This window comes from Halichoerus grypus, chromosome X (genome assembly GCF_964656455.1).
Source record: "Halichoerus grypus chromosome X, mHalGry1.hap1.1, whole genome shotgun sequence".
Taxonomy (NCBI): domain Eukaryota; kingdom Metazoa; phylum Chordata; class Mammalia; order Carnivora; family Phocidae; genus Halichoerus; species Halichoerus grypus.
In genome coordinates this window covers 90876137-90897543 of record NC_135727.1, presented here as the reverse complement: position 1 = coordinate 90897543, position 21407 = coordinate 90876137, and the positions used below count along the sequence as shown (strand labels likewise).

Genomic DNA, 21407 nt, shown 5'->3' with positions numbered 1-21407 from the left:
GATTAAAAGACATAAAAGCAATGAAAACAGGATGCACAACAGGAAATATGCTGGGAGACCTAAGACTAAATAGATCTGTTATACCCACAAACCAAATTGGGTTATACAGTAGGACTTACCTACCAAAAACCAGAATACTCTCAGATTCAACCACAAATGGCTAAAGTAGTTCTCAGATTAATACACAGCCCAAAATACATCTATAAACAGACCAGAAAGAATGAGATTAATTGACTTACACATTCAACTAAAGATGTTAGAAAAAATAGAAAAGAAAATGGAAGGACTAATGAAATAAAAAGTACAAATGAACTGGAAAATAGAAAAATTATATAAATGCAAGAATTGGTCTTTGGTGGGCCATAAAATAAAGAAAACATTAGTATTGGTTTACCTAACTGAGGGAAAAAAATCACAAATACACTCTATCAGAAATGATAGTGGAGAAATAACTACATATTTAGAGAAAATTAAATGAATCATATGAGATCACTTTGCTCAAAATTTCACAAATATATTTTTCTTTTTTTTTCAAAATTTCACAAATATATTAAGAACCTTGAGGAAATGGATGATTTTTATGAAAATTCCAGGGATTCATATATCTATACCTATATATTGATAGATATATCAACATAAATACATATGTAATCTAAAGAGAGAAAATATAATGAAAGAAATACAGAAAGATTGCCTTCAAATAATGCACCATACCCAAATAAATTCAAGGAGAGTTCTACAATACCTTCAAGGACCAAATAACACCAAAACAGTGCTAACTGTTCCAGACACATTTATTCTGTGAGGGGGGATGGGATACTTTGTGAACAAATGCATTCCGTATTTACAGTGTTGAAAATATTCTCAGAGCCTGACCAGATCATTCTGTGGAAGGGTAATCAGAAATACTTAGGAATTGCGGTGGCTGGGCGGCTCAGTCGATTTCAGCTCAGGTCATGATCTCAGGGTCCTGAGATCAAGCCCCACGTTGGGCTCCGAGCTCAGCACGGAGTCTGCTTGTCCTTCTCCCTCTCCTCCTCCTCCCCACCCCCTCAAATAAATAAATAAATAAATCTTTAAAGAAAAAAAGAAATACTTAGGAACATATGAGTCTATTCTACAGTTAAGGAGGTGCCACATTTTTTTCATGTCCAACACATCCATAGAATTTCTGTTCAGTGTGAGTTTTTTCATGCACAGTGAAGTCTGACTTCTGGGAAGACCTTCCCACAATCAGTACATATATGAGGTTTCTCTCCTATGTGGATTCTGATGTCCAGTGAGGTATATATGCTGGCAGAATACCTTCCCACAGTCACTGCATTGGGAGGGTTTCTCCCTTGTGTGTGTTCTCTGATATGTGATCATCTGTGATTTCCGGGAAAAAGCCATCCCATATTCAGCAGACTCAGAGGGTTTCTCCCTAGTATGAGTTTTTTGATGTACAGCTAATGGAGACTTCTCACAGAAGGCCTTTCCACATTCACTACATTCATATGGTTTCTCTCCAGCATGAGCTCTCTGATGTATAATGAGATGTGACTTCAGGGAAAAGGCCCGTCCACACTCAGTACACTCATAGGGTTTCTCCCCTGTATGAATCCTCTGATGAATAATGAGGGGTGATTTCTGGGAGAAGGTTTTACCACAGTCACTACACTCATAGGGTTTCTCCCCTGTATGAATTCTCTGGTGTATAATAAGAGGTGACTTCTGAGAGAAGGCTTTTCCACATTCTGTACATATATAAGGTTTTTCTCCAGTATGAAGCCTTTGATGTCCAGTAAGGTGTGACTTTTGGGAAAAGGCTTTTCCACAGTCAGTACATATATAAGGTTTCTCTCCTGTATGAGTTCTTTGATGCCCTATGAGGTGGGACTGCTGGCAAAAGGTTTTTCCACATTCACTACACTTATAGGGTTTCTCTCCAGTATGTGTTCTCCGATGGATGATGAGTTGTGTTTTCCGAGGGAAGGTTTTCCCACATTCAGTACATTCATAGGGTCTCTCCCCAGTATGCGTTATCTGGTGTATAAAAAGGTGAGACTTCTCACAGAAGGCTTTCCCACATTCATTGCATTCAAAGGGCTTCTCTCTAGCATGAACTCGCTGATGTATAATGAGATGTGACTTCTGAGAGAAGGCTTTTTGACACTCAAAACATTCATAGGGTTTCTCTCCAGTGTGGACTCTCTGATGAACGATGAAGGGTGACTTCTGGGAGAAGGCCCTCCCACACTCAGTACATTCATAAGGTTTCTCCCCAGTATGAATCCTCTGATGCACAATGAGGTGTGATTTCTCACTGAAGGCTTTTCCACAATCGCCACATACAAACGGTTTCTCTCCAGTATGAATTCTTTGATGTATAATAAGCCGTGACTTCTTAATAAAGCCTTTCCCACACTCACTACAAACATTGGGTTTCTTACCAGCTTGATCTTTCTCATACTGAATATGGACTTGTTTATGATTGAGACCTTTTTCACATCGACTATGTCCACAGGGTTTCATGCCAGTGTAAATTTCCTCAGGCACAGAACAGGAATCATGATAGCTAGGTGGTGTCCCACATCCAAATCTCTCAATGGGGTTCTTCCTTGCATGGCTCCTATTGCATGTCAGTGAGTCTAAATTAGATTTCAAGCTCTTTCCACATGAATCAAAATCACGGAGTTTTTTACTTGAAGGATCAAGGTCTATGCACACACCAAGTATTTTTCCAAATGTATTACATTTGGGGCCTTTCTCCTTGGCCAATGTTTCATGGCTAGTGACTGTGACCTGCTTCAAAACTCTGTCTTGGTTTCCTTGATACCTATCTATCTGACCATCAGTATGCCAGACTTTTAAGAGAGAATACAATGAGTTATCCTTTGGGGTTTTTTCCAATATCTCCTTTTGAAATGAAAGTTCTTCAGATATGATCTGCTGGGAAGAGTCAAGGCTTTTCTCTCTGTCTGAAAGAAGAAAATAAAGATAAAATCAAATAGAAACCAAAAAGAAAACAGCAACAAACAGAAGTGCTAGGAAGGTGCTGATGTAGGATGGATATTATAAAGAAGGCCTAATGAATTTTTTTTTTTTTAAAGATTTTATTTATTTATTTGACAGAGAGAGACACAGAGAGAGCGGGAACACAAGCAGGGGGAGCAGGAGAAGGAGAAGCAGGCTTCCCACGGAGCAGGGAGCCCGATGCGGGGCTCGATCCCAGGACCCTGGGATCATGACCTGAGCCGAAGGCAGACGCTTAACGACTGAGCCACCCAGGCACCCCAGGCCTAATGAATTTTAAGGAAGAAAGGAGGCCATTGATGTCAGAAGAAGAAGAAGGCCCTTTCAGCCGTCTACCCAATTCTCACTTACCTGAGTGGATCCACCTTGACAACTCACTCTTTATGATCCATGGGTCCTCTTCATGTTCCAACTTGAAGATTATACCTGGTTTTATACCTGAACACCCTGTTAAGGGAAAATTATAATGGTCTTGGCCTTGGCCATTCAGAAATTCATGGGGAGAAGAAGCAGTCTCAGGGGCCTCCCAGGAAAGATGGATCCTTAATTCACAAAAATAAATTCCAGATATAACAAAAACATGAATGTAAAACACAAACTATAAAAGAAAAGACCCTATTCATGGAAAATCATAAAGGTCATGGTCTTGACAGCTCTGAAAGATGAGGAGGATTCGATTCACTGTTACATGGAGAATGGGCCCTTACCCACAGACACCAGGTGGCTGTAGATCTCCAGCATCACATCTCTGTGTAGGGTCTTCTGAGCAGGGTCCAGGTGCTGCCACTCTTCCTGGGTGAAGTCCACAGCCACATCCTCATATGTCACTGGTTCCTATAACAGCACATTCCTGTACAATTTGCTCATTCTGATCGTTTTACCGCAGCAATATCTGTAGGATAACTACTTAACATTTTGTGTAGCATACTTAATGAGAAAAACTTTGTAAAATTCTGCCATTAGCAAGAATAGTTAGTGGAAGAGAATAAACAGTCTAAAACTAGATATAAATAAAAATGGGAAATTTAATATATAATAAAGGAGTATTTTAAATAAGTGCAGGGGCACCTGGCTGGCTCAGTCGGTGGAGCACGTGACTCTTGATCTCGGGTTTGTGAATTCGAGCCCCACGTGAGGTGTAGAGATTACTTAAAAATAAAATATATAAATAAATAAATAAGTGCAGAAAAGACAGATTATTCAAAACTGGGTAGCTATCGGAAGAAATGTAAAGATGGACTCCTTATTTCACACTATACACAAAAGTAAATTTGGGATATAACGAAAATTTAAACAAAGAAAAAAAGAAGCCATAAAATAAAGATAGGAGAGATTTTAAAAATAATTTTGAATTGGAGAAAACTCTTCTAACTAGGCATGCTACAAAACCCAGATGCCACAAAGGAAAACACTGATAAATCTGACTACTTTATGTATTGCATAACAAAGTATATCATAAACAAACTCAAAGGACAAGCAACTAACTGGGGAATAGATATGTGCACAACACGTAAATGGACAAAGAGCTAATTTTCTCCATTTATAGAGTTCCTACAAGCATGAAGAAAAAGATCAACAACTTGACCTTTTAAAAAATAATCAGAGGGCATGACCATCAATTCACAGAGAAGGAAATGCAAATGGCTTCTAAATATGTAAAATGATGTTCAGCTTCATTCACATGAAGAGAAATGCAAATTAAGACAAAACAAAACATCATGTTTCTCGGGGCGCCTGGGTGGCTCAGATGGTTAAGCGGCTGCCTTCGGCTCAGGTCATGATCCCAGGGTCCTGGGATCGAGTCCCGCATCAGGCTCCCTGCTCCTTGGGAGCCTGCTTCTCCCTCTGCCTCTCTCTCTCTCTGTCTCTCATGAATAAATAAATAAAATCTTTAAAAAAAAAAAAATCATGTTTCTCTTACATATTATCAAAGATTAGAGTTTGATAAGTCACTAAGTTGGTAAAGATATCAAAAAAAGAGCACATTCACATTGTGGGTATACACTGGTACAAAATATTTTGAGGGCAATTAATTTGACAATATCCATCAAAATTTTAAATGTGCACATTATCTGACCAGCAATACCATTTCTAGAAATTATTTAATACATATACTCATATATGTGAGCAAAACAGCATGTGTGATGGTATTTCACTAGAGTACTGCTTATAACAGCAAAATAATGAAGACAACCTCATGGGGGATTGGATGAATTATGCTTCAGTCCCCATAAGGGAATACCATATACAACCATAAAAAGCAACAAGGATTGATATGCAACAATCTCTATGATATACTGTTAAGTGAAAAAAAATTTCATCTATTCAGCAAGCTGTTATTGAGACCCCACTGAATACCAGGGATTGTTCTAGGAACTGGGGATCCAGCAAAAAAGACACCTGGAAAAAATATCTTCCCTCAAGCATCTCATAATCTAGTGAGAGGAGACAGCCAACAAGGCTGAGTGACAAATCAACACATAGCCAAAAAAAAAAAAAAGTTTGTAATGTGTACTTCAAAATTCACATCACTCATATACAAAAAGCTCCTAGAAAGCAATAAGCAGGGCACCTGGGTGGCTCAGTCGGTTAAGCGTCTGCCTTCAGCTCAGGTTATGATCCCAGGGTTCTGGGATTGAGTCCCACATCAGGCTCTCTGCTCAGCTGGGAGTCTGCTTCTCCCTCTCCCTCTCCCTCTGTGCTCTCTCTCTCAAATAAATAAATAAAATCTTAAAAAAATAATAAATAAAATAAATAAAATAAAAGAGCCCATCAAAAAGGTGCTGTGTCCTACAAACATTAAAAGAATAATAAGGGGCGCCTGGGTGGCTCAGTCATTAAGCATCTGCCTTCGGCTCAGGTCATGATCCCAGGGTCCTGGGATCGAGCCCCACATCAGGCTCCCTGCTCCGCGGGAAGCCTGCTTCTCCCTCTCCCACTCCCCCTGCTTGTGTTCCCTCTCTCGCTGTGTCTCTCTCTGTCAAATAAATAAAATCTTTAAAAAAAAAATAAATAAATAAATAATAAAATAATAATAAAAGGATGCTACGAACAATTTTATGACAAGAAATTTGAGAATGCAGATCATAGGATGGCAGAGTATGGCACGCAGGCCAAATCTGGCCCACGAGCTAAGAATGGTTTCTACACTTTTAAATGGTTGAACAAAAAAGTGAAAGGAGAATATTTTGTGGCATGTGAAAATTATATGAAATTCAATTTTCAGTGTCCATAAATAAAATTTCATTGGATCGCAGCCATGCTCATTGGTTTGCATATTGTCTACAGCTGCTTTCGACCTACAAAAGCAGAGCTGAGTAGTTGCAACAGAGACCAAACGGCCGACAGGCCTAAAATATTTCTATCTGGCCCTCTACAGAAAAAGTTTGCTGACCCCTGACTTAGACAAACTGGACAAATTATTTGAAAATCACAGCTTAACAAACCCAACATACAGGGGCACCTGGGTGGTTCAGTTGTTAAGTGGCTGCCTTCGGCTCAGGTCATGATCCCAGGGTCCTGGGATCAAGTCCCGCATCAGGCTCCCTGCTCAGCGAGAAGCCTGCTTCTCCCTCTCCCACTCCCCCTGCTTGTGTTCCCTCTCTCGCTATGTCTCTGTCAAATAAATAAATAAAATCTTTTTTAAAAAACCCAACATACAAAGAAATAGAAAATCTGAATGGTACTGTATTTTTTCAGTAAGTCAAACTCATAATTAAAAACCTACCCACAAACAAAACTCCACACCATGATGACTTCACTGGAGAATTCTTCCAAATATTTAAGAAGGAAATAATACTAATCTTACCCAAACTCTTTCAGAGAATACTTCCCAACTTGTTAAATAAAGCCAACCTAACTGTGATGCCAAAACATAAACAGGAATACAAGAAAAATTATAGGCCAATATGTCTCATGAACAGAGTAGTAAAAATCCTCAACAAAACATTAATGAAAGACTGGCTTGATGATAATGATGAGGAGGAGGATGACAGGAGTTGGTGAAGATTGACCATAGATAAAACAAGATTGGCCACCAGTTGATAATATTTGCGGCTGAGTGATAAGTACAAGGGATTCACAAAAATCTACTTTTGAGTATGTTCAAAATTGCAATTTTCCATAATAAAATGTATAAAAACTATATTTCTTGGTAAGGTTTTATCAGTACATTTTTTTAAAGTTACAGAAGATATAGTGTGTGTGGTGAAGAAAAATACATGAAAATAATAAAATCACTCACACACATTTATACATATATATCTATACACACAGGGGTTATATGTATTTGGAAGGATCATCCCCAAACTACATAATACTAGTTATGCCAGGGAAAAGGGCAGAAGTTACATTACAGAGATACTTCCCTTTCCTTCCAATTTTTACTTTGCAATATTATTTACATTCTTTGCACCATATATACATTACCCTTGCAAAGAGGGGATAAAAAGACGTAAAATGGGGGCACCTGGGTGGCTCAGTTGGTTAGGTGTCTGGCTTCAGCTCGGGTGGTGATCCCAGCATCCTGGGATCGAGCCCCACAGTGGGCTCCATGCTCAGTGGGGAGTCTACTTCTCCCTCTCCTTCTGCCCCTCCCCCCACTCGTGTTCTCTCTCTCTCTCATATGGATGGATAAAAATCTTTTTTTTTTTTTTAAAGATTTTATTTATTTATTTGAGAGAGAGAATGAGACAGAGAGAGAGAGAGCATGAGATGGGGGAGGATCAGAGGGAGAAGCAGACTCCCTGCTGAGCAGGGAGCCTGATGCGGGACTCGATCCCGGGACTCCAGGATCATGACCTGAGCCGAAGGCAGTCGCTTAACCAACTGAGCCACCCAGGCGCCCTGGATAAAAATCTTTTAAAAAACTGTTTAAAAAAAAAGACATAAAATGGAAGAGCAGAGAAGGAACTGGCCTTGAGTTGGGGAATGATCCCACAAACTATGAGATGACAGCAAAGGAGCCATGGAAAACCAAGAAACCACCCATCCTCCAAGACTCTCCCAGAAATTTTTAACTAAAAATAGCCTCTTTGAAACAACTATCGATGATACCGTACTGAGCTGAAAATCACTGGCCTTTAGGAAAATTCAACAATAAAATTTCTTAAGCTAAAGTCCCAGAAATCTTGACTTGCTGAAGAGCTGGACAGATGAACTGATTTCTCTTGATGGAGAATGCAAACCATCTAACATATCCTTTTTACCAGTTTCACTGTGGCTGCCAGAAGCTTGAAGGTAAAATGTTTAGCTCAGTTTATATGAAGTAAGGCCAGATAATCTATGTATCTTAACAGCAACTTCATCTGCAACTTGATCTTCTATTTTGTCTAAATTTCTCTAATTCTTATTTTCAAAGTATTGTCCTTTCTCATTTTACTGTGGGAAAACCAAGTGGGAAACAAACAACTTACTGGGACTCAGTCATTTTGTTTCTGTTTGGAAAGCAATTGGGGGTGCAGTGGGGCACAGAAGAGTCTTCAGAGACCAAGCTGGGTTAACCACTCTTCAGTGGCTGAATGTAACATGTGTTGTTTGTTAATTCATTGATAACTTGTGTTTATCATCTGACCAGCAATTCCATTTCTAGAACTTTGTTCTAAGGTAATAATCATGGATATGCGCAGAAATTAAACTGAAAGAACTTTCATCACAGCTTTGTCTTGAACACCATAATTTTGAAAATAACCAAAATGCCCAATCACTGAGGACTGAGAAAATAATTTATGGAACCTCCAAGGGATGGAAAGGCAGGTGACCATTTAAAATAACACTAGGCACAATTAAGAGGCTCAAAAGATACAGCAACCAAATGTGAAGTGTGGACCATGTATGGATCTTAATTTGAACAGACAAAAAAATCTTTGAGATAATCATTAAAGTTTGAGCCCTGACTAGATATTTAATGATATTAAAAAATTTAACCAATGATGATATGAAGTTATTATTGTTAATTATTTCACCTTGAATAACAGTATTGACCTTTAAGACCTTATCTTTTACAGGTACATGATGAAGACTTTATTATGAAATGATACACCTGGGATTTGTTTCAAAATAATAAGGACTACATATGTAAAGATTAATTTAGCTATACACTTAATATTTGTGCATTTTAGGGGTGCCTGGGTGGCTCAGTTGATTAAGCATCTGCCTTCGGCTCAGGTCATGATCCCAGGGTCCTGGGATGGAGTCCCACATCGGGTTCCCTGATCAGCGGGGAGTCTGCTTCTCCCTCTGCCTGCACCACCCCCTGCTCATGCTCTCTGTCAAATAAATTAATAAAATCTTTAAAAAATATTTGTGCATTTTATGTTATCAGTAACAAAGAAAAAACAATCTGGGATGGAGAAATAAATGGGTGGTCTAGATTAGGGGTTGGCAAACTTTCTCTGTAAAGAGACAGATAGTAAATATTTCAGATTGGTGAAGCCTATGGGCTCTGTTGCAACTACTCAGCGATTGAAAGCGGAGCCACAGACGATACATAAGCCAATTCTGTTTATCGGCTGCGTCCCAATAAAACCTCATTTATGGAACACCTGGGTGGCTCAGTCGGTTAAACCTCCGACTCCTGATTTCAGCTCAGGTCATGATCTCAGGGAGGTGAGATCAAGCCCTGCATCGGGCTCCACACCGAGCATGAAGCCTGCTTGAGATTCTCTCTCTCCCTCTCCCTCTGCCCCCAACCCATTGCATTTTCTCTCTCTAAAAAAGTTTTTTAGGGCGCCTGGGTGGCTCAGATGGTTAAGCGTCTGCCTTCGGCTCAGGTCATGATCTCAGGGTCCTGGGATCGAGCCCCACATCGGGCTCCCTGCTTGGCGGGGAGCCTGCTTCTCCCTCTCCCTCTACTGTTCTCCCTGCTTGTGCTCTCTCGCTCTCTCTGTCAAATAAATAAATAAAATCTTTAAAAAAAAATAAAAATAAAAAAATAAAGTTTTTTAAAATACTACTATTTAAAAACCTCATTTATGAGCACGATAATTTGAATTTTATATCCTTTTCATATGTCGCAAAATATTCTTCTTCTGATTTTTTTCCAAACATTAAAAAATGTGAAAACCATTCTTAGCTTACGGCTGTATAAAAACAGCAGCCAGATTTGGCCCACTGCCTATAGTTTTCCATACCCTGGTCTAGGTGAAACAACAGTGGCCATCGGGTGATGACTAATGAGACTGGGTGGGGGGCATAATGGGGGTTTATTATATAATTCCCTCTATTTTGCTGAATGTTTGAAAATTTCCATAGACATAAGCTTCGTAGTACTATGGAAATGAAGTTAATAGCATGGAAATATAGCTGCAAAATGAAGAAGAGGCACACCACAAGATCACACTCCCAATTGTTTAATAACAACAAACATCCGACCCCTAAGATATCACAATGGTTTGTGGCCCTCCAAAGCTCAACGCTACCTGACAAAATCTTATTCCTTGGCATTTAATTTCTTTTATTCTATTTTCTTGGGTATCACGTGAGTAGAACTGACCTTGAGTTCATGGATGATCCATACAAGATCAGTGCTACAAAACCATGGTGAATAGATAATAGTCAGGTATTAACTCACTTAATTATCATCCCAAGCCTCAAAGGATAGACCCTGCTATTATCCTCATTTCACAGTGAGGAAACTGAGGCCTAAAGAGGTTTAGTGACTTATCCATGATCACACAGCAGGTAACTAGAGGGTGAGCTGGTGGGAAAACAAAAAGCAGAGAACTCCTCCCTAGCTGTCACGGCACCAAAGTTTTCAGAGATGCAACTCTCTATTCCTGAATGCCCTAAAAAATTAATTCTCGCCCTAAATTACAGAGGACATTGTCTGATTTTTAACTTGAGAATAACAAAACTCTAAATTTACATTGTGCTTTACAGGTCAAAGTTAACTTAAAACCTTAATATTCAAAGCCACAACGAGGAAAAGAGAAGCCAAGAATCAAAGAAATATTTGGAAAACACATACCACTGATAAAGGAGTAGTTATCAGAATATATAAAAACAAGTCCTACAAATCAATAAGGAAAAGGCAGACATCCAATAGAAAAATGAACAAAAGATCTGAACAGGTGCCTCACAAAAGAGGATCTAAGAGAAATATATGAAAACGTGGTCATCAGGGAAATACAGAGTAAAGCCTCAATGGCTGTCGCCTCCATTGGAATGTTGACACCACAAGGGCAGGGATTTTTGTTTATTCATGGATGTATTAACAATCTTAAAGAGCCGCCCATCATGGACCTCACAGAATCCCAACACTGACCCTACATATTCCCATTCCTGTCCCCGTGGACCCTCATCACTCACTCTAAAGACCACCGCAATGCTCACCCCAGATCCCCCATCATTCACCCAACGAACTCTCCATCACTCACCCCGACCCTTTCGGGTCGCACCCTACAAACCCCTTTCACTCACTCCCTTGAAACCCTATCATTCACCCTACAGACACCATTGCTCACTGCATACTCCATCACTCACCCCAGACCCCTTTCACTCACTTCCTAGAAACCCCATCATTCACCCTACAGACACCATCGCTCACTGCACAGACCTCCCCCCGGGTCACTCACTTCCAGAAACTCCTCATCGCACGTCCCACACACAGTCCTACAAACTCCCTTCCCTATCACTGCTCTCCACATCATTCAGCCCGAAGGACCCCCTCATTGGTCCTTCCACATGTCCCCATCACTGACCACACCGAGCCGCATCACTCAACCGGGCCCCTCACCCTGGCTCTGCTCTCAGGACCCCAAAGCTCCTCCTCAAGACGAGCTTGGCTCCCTGCTTGCACAAACGGGCTCAGCATCGCCCGAAATTCCCTTTCCCCTCCAGCCCTCCTTGGTGGGTCTGGATGACGCGTTAGCTTATCTTTCGCAGGCTCAGCAACAGCCTCCAAGCCCGAGCTCTACCAGTAACAAAAATGGCGTCACTCGGGCTGCGCCGGGAACTCTGTCGCCGGCCGGGAAAATGGCCAGGGCCTCACACTGCTGCTTGAGGCTCCCATTCCAGCCTGAAGAGATATGTGTTTTAGGGTCCGGGAAGTCCCCGTGATATTTCCGAGGCCGGGTATTCGGGTTTGGTGCTTCGAAAGCAGTGGGAGGCTCGGATGTGCAGCGACTGTTCCGGGAGGGTGGAGGGGCGGTCCCGGTCATCAGCAGAGGCCCGGCCTGAGCAAAGGCGTGGCGACGTGCGGGTAGGGGTGTTCGCTGCAAACCGGGACCCGGGCAGGGGGGCGGGGAAGGGGTGGTAAGGCCGCAAGGTAGAAGCACCGCCGGGCAGATCGCTCTGCAGAAGCCTCATTGCTAAAACCTCTGGTGAAAGCGGAGCGTCTTCGGACAGAACGTCTCGTCTCATCCACACTCCCGGCCCGCCTCTCGCAGCCTGGCGTCACGGCCCTCCGGCCTTCCTATTGGTCCTTCAATGGGGCCGAGCCCCCTCCCCGTCTGTCACTCAAGGCTCGGCTTCGCGGCGCTCCTGCTCTTCTATTGGCTCCTTGGAACACAGAAGGCCCGCCCTCTCTTGTCACTCACAGGCCAGACTTTCTGCCCGCGTCTCTTAAAGTGGGCAGATGTGGCCTTTTGCTGCCCGTATCAGAGCTGAAAGAAGTAGGAGGCAGAGGTTTAAGGTAGAGCCTAAGGGGCATTGATTTTAGAAAAATTAACAAAAGACTAGATTTGAGGTCAGCCCGGAATGGGATTGAATAGTTAACAAAGGCTCGGATTCTAGAGCTACAAAATACAGTACTGATGCCGAAATAAGCAAGACCTCTACCGAGGTTCATGGATTGAGAAAACTAACAAGTAAAGAGTTAAGAGTCTGCCTTCGGCTAAGGTCATGATCTCAGGGTCATGAGATCGAGTCCCACAAGGGGCTCTCTGCCCAGCGGGGAGTCCGCTTCTCCCTCTCACTCTCCCTCTCTGCTCTCCCCCCCTCAAGTAAATAAATACATAAAATCTTTAAAAAAATCTTACTTCTAGGTCAAAGGACACTGAAGGTAAAATAATGACCTAATTAGGAAGTGTAGCCTCTTCAAGTCTCTATGACCTTCTGCTTCCTCCATCACACCTTCTTTGACTCTGACCCTCCTGTTTCCTTCTTATAAGGACCCTTGTGATTACATTGGATTCATCTGGATAATCCATAATAATCTTCCCATCTCGAGATTTTAATTTAATCATATCTGCAAAGTCCCTTTTTCCATGTAAGATAACAAATTAGAGGGTCAATGGTGGTGGAAGACTTGATTGAGACACAATGTATTAATAGGGAAAGACTACCGACAGTAGATCAGGTTTGAATTCAAACCAGATGGGTATCAATAAGGGGCCCAGGCTTTTATGTCTGAATTTTTTCAAAGGCCTGGGTTCAAGGTCAGAACAAAGGAAACTGATGGAAATCTCAACAGACACTCTGGACTCTAGGTAATGGTCATAGGAGCATTGATGGTGGAAAAGTTAACAGAAGCCCAGGTTGAAGATCTAGAACACAGACACATTGATGGCAGAATACTTAACAGAGCCCTGGGTTTAAGGTTAAAGCTAAAGGTCATTGATGAATAAAGATTTAATAGACAGCCAGAGTCAAGGTCAGAAAAGAGGGACATTGGTGGTAAAATCTATAACAGCAATCTGGATTTAATATATAGATCACCAGGGAAAACTAATGTTAATAGCCTTGGATTTCATTCACAGATCAGATTAGGCATTGATAGAAGTAAAGACTCAGGTTTGCTTTTCATGACAGAGTAAATTGATGATAGAATAACTTGTTGACAGAGACCTACATTAAATGCCCCAACAAGTAGAGCATTAGTGGCAGAAGTATTAATAGAAGGCTGTGTAGAGAGAAAACTGAGCAGAGAACCAGGTGCAAGGGCAGACCTGAGTGTCTATGAGAGTGGAAGAATTAACAGAGGACCAGGACCAAAGTTCATATCTGAGGGATAGACATTCATTATTATTTCATGTTCAGGCTCAGGGTGAAAGTGTTGGTCCCTGGGAGATGTGTTCTCCATGATTCTATGCTCCAGTTCCCTTCTGCAGTAAATGTCTCCAAAGCCCTGATTGCAAACGTCCCTGCCTTCTGGACTCCCAGCGTGTGATGTGTTGAAAGGAGATAGGATTCACCTGGGCTCTTAGTTGTTAGATCGTTCAGTCTAAAGACTCAGAAATTGAGGAGTTTCACTATTTTATTTAATTTAAGTTTTAAAAAAAGATAAAGTTTGTCCTATTCACCAGGGTGGCCAATATATAGTTCTCATCTCTAGAGTAATTGCTACAATGGTAGGAAATAAAATGTTACAGAAAATTGTTTTTCTAACTAACAAACATGAATTAAAGTTGTCCTCTAAATAAAGTCTAGTTAATTATGCAAAATATACTTTAAGGTTGTTTTTTTTTTTTTTTCCAAAAACAAGAAGCTTGTAGGTATAAGTAAAGAAAAAAAAAAACATCATTATGAAAACCTACAGTGTGGGGAGAGGGAGGGCTGACTAGATGGGCCCTTTCCAGTTCAGGAGTCTTGGACTGAAGTGGAAAGATGATGCTGAGAGTTCCTCATCATCCCCCGGCTGCCTCCCTCGTGGTTGATGCCACATCTTCAGAAGTGGTTTACAGTGAATTGTTTCATTCAAGGCTGGGAGGGGACTGATGCCCTGGTGACCTCAACAGGGTGTCAGCACTATCAGGGTCCCCCAGGATGTGACAGCAACAGGTGATTAAGGATAATGTCACTGGCCCTGTTGTGGTTGTATTAGGGTTTGGACATCAGCTCGAGATGCTGCAGCCAACACCTTTAGTCAAGAGGTAAAGAGGAGAGAAGAACAAAAGAGGGAGAGTATGGGAGAAGGAGAGAGGCCTGTGAGAGACTATAAGAGAAAGAGAATGGAGAGAAGGAGATGAAGAGAAAGAGAGAAGCAGATAAAACCAGAGACCAAGTGAGCAACTAACTTGGTGAATCAGGTATGGAGGGTCTCCTGCCCAAGGAACACCCACCCAACTCCCAGGCGGAAGTGAAGGAGATCAGTGAGAATCTGCATCGAGGATCTGGCTACCCCAGCCTCCCTGTCATCTGTCCCACTGAGTCCCTCCTGCCCCCGCCTCCAAGATAAATTCACATGTCTAGTGAAACCTGTGAAAAACAACCCCAAGGAAAAAGGTCAGGAGCTGAGAACTGATGCCTTCCTCCCACTGAAGAGGCCTCGGAAGGGGCTTGGGAGGGACTAAAGGAAGCAGAGAAACTGCCTCTGTCCAGGAGCGGCCAGGGTATCCTCAGGGCAGGAGTGAAGAACCTGTATCTGACACCCTTGGTATAGAGCTGTAGGAAGTGTCCCCGCTCTGTGCTGCCTATGCCCCAGCAGGTCGTTTTGTCCAACCCTCTGCCTCCAGGTACCAGGACATACCAGCTGCACCAGTGGATCCAAAGGCCTCAGGGGAGGAACCTGTCTCCCAGGTTTCTCGGCAGATGGCCTAAGTTACTTTGCTTCGCAGCTCTGTAGGTTGAAAGGAATTAGGGGTCAGGGGCCAGTGGAGCCATGGGAACCTCTGGGCCAAAGGCGGGGAAAAACACTGAATAAATTACTCAGGATTTGATGAGCAGCGGCATCTGGATTCTTGCAGCAGTGTGGATCATCAGGTCCACTCCCGTTCCTCCAGTTTCTGGACCAGTCAAGTTTCCCAGAAACACATTTCACAGTGGAGAATCTGATTCCACAGCATGAATTTGTTCTAGCTTGATCAACTTAAAAGCACCAGAAACAAACCTACAGTCCAACAATGTCAAGTTTGTTGACCCTTTTCAATGAGGGAAACTGCATATCAGAAGAACCGTGGGACATCCCACCAAGTAAAAGAAAAGGTACAGTTTTCACAGGATTTGAGGAAAGGATAAAATTGATATGAAATTTAAATGAGCCCTGCTACATCTATCAACATCGTGTTATCTGCATAAGGACATTTATTGTGAGGATCACATCTGTGTATGTACTGATTTCTAGTGCAGAATTTCTCAACCTCAACACCATTGACATTTTGGGCTACATAATTCTTTGTCGGAAGGCTATCTTGTGTATTATAGGATGTTTAACATGATCCCTGGCCTCTACCCACTAGATGCCAGTAGCCCCCTCATCCCAGTTGTGACAAAATTTTGCAGACATTGCCAAATGTCCTTTGGGGAGCAAAATCATCCCTGGTCGAGAATCACTGTTCTAATGGTTTACTGATAGTGAGTATGATAGTGAAAACTCAGTAAAAGGTTTTATGGGATGGCTTCTGTTTTCACTTTTCTATACATATTTTAAGGTGAAGTATTAAATGAAGAACACATTAAAATGACAAATCTGCGGTTAAAAGCAAGTTCATTGTTAAAAAAAAAAAAAAGAGGGGCGCCTGGGTGGCTCAGTCGGTTAAGCGTCTGCCTTTGGCTCAGGTCACGATCCCAGGGTCCTGGGATCGAGCCCCGCATCGGGCTCCCTGCTCCACGGGAAGCCTGCTTCTCCCTCTCCCACTCCACCTGCTTGTGTTCTCTATCTCGCTGTGTCTCTCTCTGTCAAATAAATAAATAATCTTAAAAAAAAAAGACAATGTCAGAAATGACATGACCATCTTTGTAGAAAATCCAATAGCATTTATTAAAAAGCTACTAGATTTGGGGCACCTGGCTGGCTTGGTCGGTAGTGCATGCGACTCTTCCTCTTGGAGTTTAAGTTCAAGCCCCACATTGGGTGGAGAGATTACTTAAAAAATAAAATCTTGAGGGGTTCCTAGGTGGCTCAGTCAGTTAAGCGTCTGACTCTTGATTTCAGTTCAGGTCATGATCTCAGGGTTGTGAGAGAGAGCCAGGAGCCCCGCATTGGGCTCTGCACTCAGCAGGGAGTCTGCTGGAGATTCTCTCCCTCTCCCTCTACCCCTCCCTCCTCCCATTCGCTCTCGCTCTCAAATAAATAAGTAAATCTTTTAAAAAATAAAATCTTTTAAAAAGCTGCTAGATCTAATAAGTGAGTTTAGCAAGTTTGCAGGATGCAAGATCCATATACAAAAACCAACTGTATGCCTATATACCAGCAATGAACAATCAGAAATTGAATTTAAAAACCAATATCATTTACAACATTATAAAAATCATGAAACACTTAGGGATACATTTAACAAAGCATGTGAAAGATCTATACACTGAAAGTTACAAAATATTGCTGAGAGAAACTAAATAAGGTCTAAATAAATGGAGAGATATGCCATGTTCATGGATTGGAAAAGTCAATATTGTTAAAATGTCAAGTCTCCCCAAATTTATCTATAAATCTAATGTTATCTAAATAAGAACCTCAGCAAGATTTTTGGTAGAAACTGACAAGCTGATTCTATAATTCATAAAGAACAACAGACACATGAAAAAATGCTCAACCTCACTTGTCATCAGGGAAATACAAATCAAAACCACAATGAGATACTACCTTACACCTGTCAGAATGGCTAAAATTAACAAGACAGGAAACAACAAATGTTGTCAAGGATGTGGAGAAAGGGAAACACTCTTACACTGTTGGTGGGAATGCAAGCTGGTACAGCCACTCTGGAAAACAGTATGGAGGTTCCTCAAGACGTTAAAAATAGAGCTACCCAGGTGCCTGGGTGGCTCAGTCAGTTAAGCATCTGCCTTCCGCTCAGGTCATGATCTCAGGATCCTGGGATCGAGCCCTGCATCAGGTTCTCCACTCAGCCGCGAGTCTGCTTCTTCCTCTCCCTCTGTGATCTCTCTCACTTTCGCTCTCTCTCAAATAAATAAATAAAATCTTTAAAAAAATAGAGCTACCCTACAACACAGCAATTGCACTATTAGGTATTTACCCCAAAGATACAGACGTAGTGAAATGAAAGGGCACCTACACCCCATTGTTCATAGCAGCAATGTCCACAATAGCCAAACTGTGGAAGGAGCCGAGATGTCCTTCAATAGATGAATGGATAAAGATGTGGTATATATATACAATGGAATATTACTCAGCCATCAGAAAGGATGAATACTGGGGCGCCTGGGTGGCTCAGTCGTTAAGCGTCTGCCTTCGGCTCGGGTCATAGTCCCAGGGTCCTGGGATCGAGCCCCGCTTCGGGCTCCCTGCTCAGTGGGAAGCCTGCTTCTACCTCTCCGACTCCCCCTGCTTGTGTTCCCTCTCTCGCTGTCTCTCTGTCAAAAAAATAAATAAAATCCTTTTTAAAAAAAGGATGAATACTTACCATTTACATCAACATCGATGGAACTGGAGGGTACTATGCTAAGTGAGATAAGTCAATCAGAGAAAGACAATTATCATATGGTTTCATTCATATGTGGAATATAAGAAACAGTGCAGAGGACAATAAGGGAAGGAAGGGAAAACTGAATGGGAAGAAATCAGAGAGGGAGACAAACCATGAGAGACTCTTAACTCTGGGAAACAAACTGAGGGTTGCTGGAGGGGAGGTGGGTGGGGGGAATGGGGTAATTGGGGGATGGACATTAAGGAGGGCACGTGATGGGATGAGCACTGGGTGTTATGTGCAACTGATGAATCACTGAACATTACATCTGAAACTAATGATGTACTAGGTGTTGGCTAATTGAATTTAAATTTAAATAAATAAATAAAATTCATATAGAAATGCAAAGTATGAATGATGAATGGATAAAGATGTGGTCCATATATACAATGGAATATTACTCAGCCATCAGAAAGGATGAATACCCAACTTTTACATCAACATGGTTGGGACTGGAGGAGATTATGCTAATTGAAATAAGTCAAGCAGAGAAAGTCAATTATCATATGGTTTCACTTATTTGTGGAACATAAGGAATAGCATGGAGGACATTAGGAGAAGGAAGGGAAAAATGAAGCGGGGGGGGGAATCGGAGGGAGAGATGAACCATGAGAGACTATGGACTCTGAGAAACAAACAGGGTTTTATAGGGGAGGGGGGAGGGGGGATTGGTTAGCCCGGTGATGGGTATTAAGGAGGGCACGTACTGCATGGAGCACTGGGTGTTATACAAAAACAATGGATCGTGGATCACTACATCAAAAACTAATGATGTATTGTATGGTGACTAACATAACATAATAAAATTTAAAAAAAAAAGAAAAGAAAAGATATGCAAAGTATCGGGGCACCTGGGTGGCTCAGTCATTAAGCGTCTGCCTTCGGCTCAGGTCATGATCCCAGGGTCCTGGGATCGAGCCTTGCATCTGGCTCCCTGCTCCTCGGGGAGCCTGCTTCTCCCTCTCCCACTCCCCCTGCTTATATCCCTCTCTCGCTGTGTCTCTCTCTGTCAAATAAATAAATAAAATCTTTAAAAAATAAAAAAAATGCAAAGTATCTAGAATAGGCAAAACAACTCTTAAAAAAGAAAAACAAAGTTGGAGGGCTTAACACTGACTCAAGAATTATTATAAAGCTACAGTAACTGACACTGTGTGGTATTGGTGTAAAGATCAAATAGCAGATAAACAGAGCAAAAGTAGATACTCTAGACATAAACCCACACATATATGTGGGTTATAACTAATTTTTTTAAGATGCAAAGACCATGCGGTAAGGAAAGGATGGCTTTTTCAACAAATGATGCTGGAACAATTAGATATAGAAATGCAAAAGAACATACTTGGATCCATACCTTGCACTATATTCACAAATTAACTCCAAATGGATCATAGACCTACATTTAAAACCTGAAATTATAAAACTTCTGGAAGAAACCACCGGGAAAAATTTGTGACATTAAGTTAGGCAAAGATTTCTTAGATTTGACAACAAAAGCACAATTTACAAAAGAACAAATTGATAAATTAGATTTCATCAAAACTAAAAAATCCATTCTTTAAAGGACACAGTTAAGATAATGGAAAAACAAGCCACAGACTGGGAAAAGTCTTGGCAAAAACGTGTATCTGAATGTAAAAAAGACTCACAAAACTCAACAATAAGAAAATAGCCCAGGGCTCTGGGTGGCTCAGGTGGTTGGGTGTCTGCCTTCGGCTCAGGTAGTGATCTCAGGGTCCTGGGATTGAGCCCCACATGGAGCTCCCAGCTCAGCAGAAAGCCTGCTTCTCCCTCTCCCACTCCCCCTGCTTGTGTTCCCTCTCTCACTGTGTCTCTCTCTGTCAAATAAATAAATAAAATCTTGGGGCGCCTGGGTGGCTCAGTTGGTTAAGCGGCTGCCTTCGGCTCAGGTCATGATCCTGGGGTCCTGGGATCGAGCCCCACATCCGGCTCCCTGCTCAGCGGAGAGCCTGCTTCTCCCTCTCCCTCTGCCTGCCACTCTGCCTACTTGTGCTCTCTATCTATCTGTCAAATAAATAAATAAAATCTTTAAAAAATAAATAAATAAATAAATAAAATCTTAAAAAAAATAAATTAATTAAATAAAATAAAATCTAACCATGCACCTACCATATGATCCAGCTTTTGCACTCTTAGGTTTTGACCCAGGAGAAAAGGAAATATATGTCCATACAAAGACTTGTACAACGTTTGCATGGCAAGTGCATTTATAATAGTCAAAAACTGAAAACAACCCAAATGTCCATCAAGAGATGAATGAAAAAAACAAATTAGAGTGCATCCATACAACACAACATGGATGAATCTCAAAATAATACTGAGTGAAGGAAGCTATTCAAATAAGGGTACATAGTGTATGTTTCTATTTATATAAAACTTTATAAAATGCAAACTAATTTTTAGTGACAGCATCAGTGGGGATGAGAGAGTGATGAATATGTTTACTACCTTGATTATGGTGAATACATATATGTAATGTATAAACTTATCAAATGGTATATTTCTAATATGTACAATTTATTAAATGTCAATTATATCTCAATAAAGCCGTTTTTTATGTCATAGATAACAATAGTCCGCATGGCCAATCATACCAGAAATACATGCAAGAAAGTCTAAGTGGTTGAATCACGAAACTGGCAGATATGTTTTTCTGATCTCATACTCAACAGCAATGATTTACCTTGAGGCAAATTAACACCAACTCTCAAATCCTGAGTTCCCCGACCTCTGTCAAATGATAAAGTTACAATTTGTGCAAGATTCCATCTTTTTTTTTTTAAGATTTTATTTATTTACTTGACAGAGAGAGACACAGCAAGAGAGGGAACACAAGCAGGGGGGAGTGGGAGAGGGAGAAGCAGGCTTCCCGCTGAGCAGGGAGCTCGATGCAGAGCTCGATCCCAGGACCCTGAGATCATGACTTGAGCCGAAGGCAGACGCGTAACCATCTGAGCTACCCAGGCACCCTAAAGTTGAATTTTTTAAAAAAGATTTTATTTATTTATTTGACAGAGAGAGAGCACAAGCAGGGGGAGCGGCAGACAGAGGGAGAAGCAGGCTCCCCAC

At 41.5% G+C, this 21407-nt stretch overlaps 1 protein-coding gene across 1 annotated transcript; it reads right to left on the bottom strand.

Annotated features, from left to right (window-relative positions):
• Positions 1–776: 776 nt before the first annotated feature.
• Positions 777–12387, bottom strand: ZNF630 (zinc finger protein 630). The gene is given in 6 exon segments (XM_036092791.2): positions 777–1217; positions 1219–1266; positions 1268–2960; positions 3367–3462; positions 3723–3849; positions 11750–12387. Coding segments are annotated over 6 exon segments (2136 nt in total). The 5' UTR covers positions 11828–12387; the 3' UTR covers positions 777–1123.
• Positions 12388–21407: the final 9020 nt, after the last annotated feature.